Source organism: Schistocerca cancellata, chromosome 11 (genome assembly GCF_023864275.1).
Source record: "Schistocerca cancellata isolate TAMUIC-IGC-003103 chromosome 11, iqSchCanc2.1, whole genome shotgun sequence".
NCBI classification, from domain to species: Eukaryota; Metazoa; Arthropoda; class Insecta; order Orthoptera; family Acrididae; genus Schistocerca; species Schistocerca cancellata.
Genome location: NC_064636.1, coordinates 127615321 through 127622269, shown reverse-complemented (window position 1 = coordinate 127622269; position 6949 = coordinate 127615321). Strand labels below are relative to the sequence as shown.

Sequence of the window (6949 nt, the reverse complement as noted above, 5' to 3'; positions counted from 1 at the left end):
AATACTGTAGAATTGTTTGTAGATTTCGAAACCATACTTGCAACTATGAAAAAATTAATAAAAAACACATAGTTTCCCATTCGACTTTCATGAAACAGCGAAGTGGCGCAATTATAGCACAATGAACTCGCATTCCGGAGGACCACGGTTCAAACCCGAGTCCAGGTTCCTGATTGGGTTTTCAGTGACTTCCCTAAATCGCTTCACGCAAATGCCAGGACAGTTCTTTTGAAAAGGCATGGCCGACTTCCTTCAGCAACGGGACCGATGACCTCACTATTTGGTCCCTTCCCCAAAATTAACCAACAAACGACTTTAATTTTTTTCCTAGCAGATATGCAGCTCTGATTCCAAGAATGTTAAAACTCCGTGGTAGGTTCTTTCTTCCGCATTGATTGACTTTGACCGCAGCAGCAGATGACTGTAGAATTCAGTAGTTCATGTCATGCGTTCGTACGGTATTGTGTTGCGTTTTATGTGTAATATGTAAGTGATTTGATGGTGGAGACAGGAAATCACGGAAAGACACATATTGAGTGTGGTACTAAGTCAATGCTTAATTTTTGTTATCATTACAGCTAACTGCCTCGAATGAAGTAGTTTGCCAATACCTTGTAATGATGCTATAGTAACTGTTCGTACAATTATTATATTAGTTTAATTTCATTTATTGGGCACATTTGAACGATACGTTTGTTCCACATTTAATTCTTGAATCATATTTGCCGCTTGTGGTTATGGTTTGAGATAGCCTTAGAATTTGGTAAGTAATTATTTCAGGTTATGTGTATCAGAACCAAACACTTGTTATTTTCAGTGAGCTTGTGTTTCCGCATTGCGAGCAGGAGGTGACTAGTGTTTAGACAAACATATTAGCGCACATTATGTACCTGTGCTGTTCGGCAATTACGAAGAATACCAGATCGACGCGTGGGTATGTAATGTGCTTGCTGTTTTCGTTCTGTCCGACAACATTGATAAATGTTTCCCTTGATTTAGCAAACGAACCGCCAGAAATTTTGATGTGTCTGTAATTGCCGGAAAAGTGTCTATATGCTGTGGTGGTTAGAGAAAGTGAAGGTCAATGTGAAATATTTAGTCATGGACGAAAAAAGGCCCTCATGAAGTTCACACACACGCTGTATTCATATTGTTATATTTACTTGCGTTGTGCATGCGAAGTTCGGTAACAATATTTGTGAAGGAAGGAATAGGGACAGTAAGAGTTTACTGTAATCTGATCTGTAGTTCGCCCGGGCTGTAGCGCAAACAGTTGTACTGCCGATACATCAGATTCGTTAGCACACGTTAATACAGAGTATCAGGGATTGGTTATGTTGGTATGAAAGAGAATGCTGTAGAGGGAATTCATTGTGTAGCGTTTTCCATGGATTTTCAATGTGCCTATGTGCTCCATAGTTTAGTAAATAGTGTTGTTTATAGTAATGTGCACGTTTCAGTCTATGGAAGGATATAGGAAATGTAATTGACTCTGTAAGGCCTAATGGGTATGTGTAATTGCCACTGACAAAAGCATCCCAAAACACAGAACATTGTCATGGGACGCTTATGAGAAACTAATTTCACTAAGTCTTGTTAGAAGAATTTACTCGTTGTTAAATCTTGACAGTCAAGAATCATTTATTTTTCTATGCAACGTGCAGGCAGCAGTGTGTGTTTTTTAGGGACTGTGTAATGATTGCAGCATTGCTCTATATTGAGTTGTTGATGTTGAATATAGATGACTGTACAAGGAAACAGTTGTTAAAAATATGTACTAAACTGACTGAAAAAAAAGAACGTTCTGTCTGTATGGGTGGATTTTCATGTTCTGCTTTTCTGAATACCATGAGCAAATATGGGTTTATAGATTGATTGAAAATGCAGCCAGTATGATTGAGAAATAAATATTTTCTGTTCTTGCATACGTTGTTAAGAACATAATTATAAACCTTTTACATTATTCTATATATTAAGGAATTTGCAGGATACATTGACAGGCTTCGATATAGCTCGAGACTCATTTTAATCTTTTATTCTTCATACGTAAAATTGTCTACAGTAAATAGATTTGTCTGGTAAACTCACTTTATCTTAGTTGCTTCACATGACAGTTACAAATTTATGTGGAAAAAGAAATATAAGTTAGCTGCCATATTCAGAATAAGACTGATTACCACACACAAATGCTACTAAGTAACAGCAGTAACTGAAAGTCATTTGTTTCCATTGTGTGGGGGGTTTTTGTTTTCTCTCAAATTGAGTTTTGTTTTCCATTAATGACACTGAGACTTCAGAGTCCTCATAACCAGCAAGTTGTAAATCAGTTCATTTTGTCAGGTTCTTTGTTCCTCAGCCATTTTTAAATTTTTCATATGCATCAACTCATTTGCTTCAGCCAGCAAATACTGTCTGTGCACTATGTCGAATAATGACACTGTAAACATACCACTTTTGCTTTCTTGTTTTTCAGTGGCTTAGGAGGGCAATCATGGACTGCAAGGGAACTAGTTTGGTGAAAAAAGAGAAGAATGAAATATATGCTGAACCAGAATCCTTGGTAAATAGCTTCTTGCATTTTTTACCATTGTTTCATTAATTTCTTTGTACAATGTGTTGTGTAAACAAGCAGATTACATGTCCTGTTGTATGTCAGATGAAAAATTTGGTATTGGCTGTTGGTTTTGCTTCTTGACCAAACGAAGTTGTGACTGTTGGCTGTGCAACATATTCGCAATGGATTGGCGTCTTTTAGTATATGATGCCGCTATCTAATATTTAATATGTTTCAAAATTTCTGCAGCTTATTGTTAGTGTGATGTTGGCATCCCAGTAGCCAATGATCACATGTTTGCTGTCTACTAGGAAATTGTCAAATGTTCTTGAGTTGTGACGTTAGCAATCACTTGTTACAAATTAATTTCCTGCTTTGAGATTTAGTTCAGTGTGTTGTTAATGTCTAGATTTGTTCCTTTTTTAGAAAGATGTATTATTAGTGGATATGATAAAGTAATATATGAGTGGACTCCACTTGATAGAGTGCAGATGATTTAGCTACTACTGTAGATCAGTTGTATGGTTCGCTGGACAAATTGATCATATGCTATATTTGTGGTCAATTTTTAAGTTGACCAGAGTTGCTTTCTCAGACATGAGGGATATATATGTGGATTTATTGCAAAGACAATATTTGGCAGTCTATTCGTCATGGTCCCTGATGGAGAAATCTAAACTCATGACCTAAAATATTTTTATCCTGGTGTATAATTTTTGCTATTGTTCATCTAATTGGTTTTATATCCTCAAAGTTATTGTTAGCAATATTACCGTACTTGATCTGTTTTTGTTTTGTCAGTAGGTATTCAGAATCTATTAAATATAGGGAAGTGGTAGGGGACCAAGAGTTGTTGATGAAATCCTTTGATGAGCTTAAATACTATTAAATGAAAGAGCAATTGGTAGTGTAATGTACAACCCTAAAAAGGAAATAGTGGTAATGCTGAAACTAAAAGGAAAAAAGGAGTGTTACAGTTTTAACTACAGAATGTTGGAATGTTTGCAGTGCTCTTTAACCAGTAGATCTTCACATTACCACTCTAAATATTTAGTATCAAATAAATTACTTAAATGTTAATATAATCACAGAGTTAAACTGTGCGGGCTCAAGTATGACACGTCTGTAACATACAACATACGCTTACAGGTTTGGTGATCATAAAAGAAGTAATGATAGCAGAATGTCACTGTCAGCTTCAGGCAAATTAAAACATGCTGAAGTTACTGTTAGAGCTTACTCCTTGATTCATTTTTTCTGAGATTAGCAGGATTTTGAATTTTCCAGTGTGTGGCCATCAACATTTTATGGAAAACTCACTCCTCATCAAAGCGCTGTAATTTGTTTTATGTAGCTAGATCAGAACACTCCTCTGACACTGTAAAGATGTCATTTGCTCTGAATCGTTCATCTTGAGAGTTTCTCTAGAAGCAGTGAAAACACAAATGTACACTCGCGCTAGACAATGTCATGTTATAAAAGTAGCCTTGTCAGGTTTTTGTTAGTGTCAGCTGCCAAAGTCCGTGTCAAGTAGGACCTTCCTCCCCCTCCCCCCCCCCCCCCCTCCCCAAAAGAAGAAAACCTTTGTGCTTTGAATTTCTCACTTACCTTTCTTTCTATGAACTTGGTGTATGTAGTGTCGTGCTCATATTCAGGATGTTCATTCTTCTAGTGGTATTGTAGTTTGTGCATTGATATCAAAATGTCAGCAGTTGGTAAAGGCAAGTAGTTGTAGATATAGCACACATGCCTTTGCTGTACCAATCTTCTTATCACTTCTTTTTGGAACACCTACGGAAGTGAGGACTATATTGCACCTTCATATCGTGTGTTACATCCGTATTGTAAATGTATCTGTTTTTCCATTAGCTCAAAGCTGTGTAACTGAGCAATTGCTGTTCAAGCTTTTCATGTGAGGTTGTATCTGAACTGGTCCAATGGTGACAAGCAAAACTCAGTGGCCTTAGTTGTGTTTTCCAAAGAACAGAGAAATTAAAATCAAACATGGGAAATGACAGGATAGAGTAATGATATACAAAGCATGCATTCCAACTCAACACATTGAGGAGACCTTAGGTTGCAGGTAGGTAGAATGAATTGACTGCTAAATATTTAAGCTTTTGGACAAAGTAATTCATATGAAATACAGAACAACACTAGGCCATGAACACATCTAATGTGAGTAGAAATCTGTTGGAGTGAGAGATAAAGAGGTGCTGTGGGGTGGGAAGTGAGGGATAGCAGGGTAGGGGTGGAGGTGATGCTGTGCTGCCTGTGGTATTTGTCAAGGACATGGGGGTGGGGGGCAGAATAGGGCTGCTAGGTGCAGTGTTGGGAGGCTGTGTGGGGCAAGGGGGGGGGGGGGTGGAGTTGTGGGATAGGTGTGTGCAGTGCTAGAATGAGAGCAGGGTAGGGAATAGGTGGGGTGGAGCATACAGACTAGTGAACGTTGAGGCTTATGGGGATGACTGATATGTTGTACGAAGAGTTTCCATTTGCACAATTTAGAAAAGCTTGTTATGTGTGTGCGATTTTTTTTAATGTGCTCCCAAAGACGGAATCTTTGCTCATCTTCAACCTACCCTGCCACAAAAGACACCAATCATTTCCTTCACTGAGCTCCACAGTTCCTGCTCCTTTACCATTTGGTACCCTGCTCATTATTGGCAGTGCTATCACCCTCTATGATGACATCCCCCAACTAGATTCTAACCCACAATTCTCCATTGAAGGCACCGCCTAAAAACAAATCTACAGCACATCAAAGGGCATTTGTATGGCACCATGTTCTGCCAGTTCATTCATATGCCACCTAGAGGATTCCCTTCTAACCACCCAGAATCACAAACCCTTCACCAGATCAAGATTCATTGATTACATTTTTATGATCTTATTGGATTGTTTATTGAACCTGATCTGATTAGGTCCATCAGGCCCTCTATTAAACTGGACCATGGTTTCACAAATACTGTACCCTTTTTGTATCATATTTTCCCAAAACTAAGTTTTAATATGACAAATAGTATTACAATGATTTGGGTGTCTCAATTAGCAATGTCAGTGAATAATACTATGAACTAAAAGTTAAAACTGGCAGTACTTCTACTACTGCAGTTGATACCACTAGTGGTGCTAGTAGTGGTGGTGATGAAAAAATTTGAAGAAGTGCAAGGTAGATTTTATTCTGATACAGTGTGTTATGAGGAAAGGAAATGTAAGGAGACTCCACCAGCTAAGAATATTGGGAAACAATGTGGTTGCAAGGAATATACTAACGGTCACACTGAGGCCTGCACAGCCTAAAATTTCCTTTCGGGCGTTTTCCCAGAAACAGAGAAAGGGAAATACAGAAGTATCCAATTCCACCCATCTACTTTGTTCCATGATGTCACAAATATGGCAGAAGCAACCATACACTAAGACTCTAATGTGGCGCCTATGTAAACATGACCACTAACACGAAAATACAATTAAAAACCAAAACACACACACACACACACACACACACACACACACACACACACACACACACACAGTGCACTGTGCACTTATTATTTTCCCTTTCTCTGTTTCTCCCCTCCCTTTCCCCTCCCACAGTACAGCTTCCCAAAACTGCCGTTAGCAACCCATACTGTCTCTGCCACATCCTTGCGTGGTGTCACAGAGAACACATTATCTTCCCCCCACCCCTCCTCCCACCTTCACATTGCTATCCCTCTCTCCTTGCGCTGTGCCGCCTCATACCTCACACCCCACCCTAACAGATTGTTGCTCATGCCAAAAGCAGATGGTCATGTCTCAGTTCTTGGAGGCTGTGTGTGTGTGTGGCTGTGTGGCTGTGTGTGGCTGTGTGTGTGTGTGTGTGTGTGTGTGTGTGTGTGTGTGTGTGTGTGTGTGTGTGTGTTTTCTATTTCAGAAGAAGGGCTTTGTCCAGAATCTCAATTTTTAACACTCTTTCATTGTACATGTCTGAGTCGGCATAGAAAGTAAACGTGCCAAATTTCATGTTGATGGGAAAGTGAACTGGGAAAAACACAACAACCAAATCTGGAAGAAAAGGCCTCAAGATTGTTCTACCTTATGTGTAAACTGAGAGTAGTGTTTGGTTGTAACACGCTCTGTATGTCATATTTTGGTTCCTTTGTCAGATACATGTTTATTCCGCTGATATCAGTGGCATAAAAAATCTGTGGAATATGCTAGGCAGAACATATAGTGGTGCCTGTATTTGTTTACCAGGCTTAGAATACTAGTAGTTCTTGATATCTCTATGACTCTGCTGTTGGCATCAGGAAGAATGGTAAGGAATGTGTTGCCAGAACGCAGTTTACAAACAAGATACTGTAACTAATGCAAACATCCACATCCCAAGGCATGGGCTAGCAAGAACAGGAA

General features: G+C 39.0%; 1 protein-coding gene across 9 annotated transcripts in view; it reads left to right on the top strand.

Moving 5' to 3' along the window:
• Positions 1-408: 408 nt before the first annotated feature.
• The window catches only part of LOC126108756 (zinc finger protein 99-like), a 126501-nt gene continuing 119960 nt past the window's right edge, over positions 409-6949 (top strand). For 7 of the 9 annotated variants that reach the window (XR_007523622.1, XR_007523621.1, XM_049914103.1 and 4 more), the window contains exons 1-2: positions 418-541; positions 2474-2560. Coding sequence is in view for 7 of the 9 variants with exons in the window: in XM_049914103.1 (XP_049770060.1) it covers positions 2492-2560 (69 nt within the window). In the remaining 2 variants the exon portion in view is untranslated. Of the gene's footprint in view, positions 542-817; positions 935-2473; positions 2561-6949 lie in introns of all 9 variants that reach the window. The other 2 variants (XM_049914100.1, XM_049914099.1) reach the window with 2 other exon arrangements.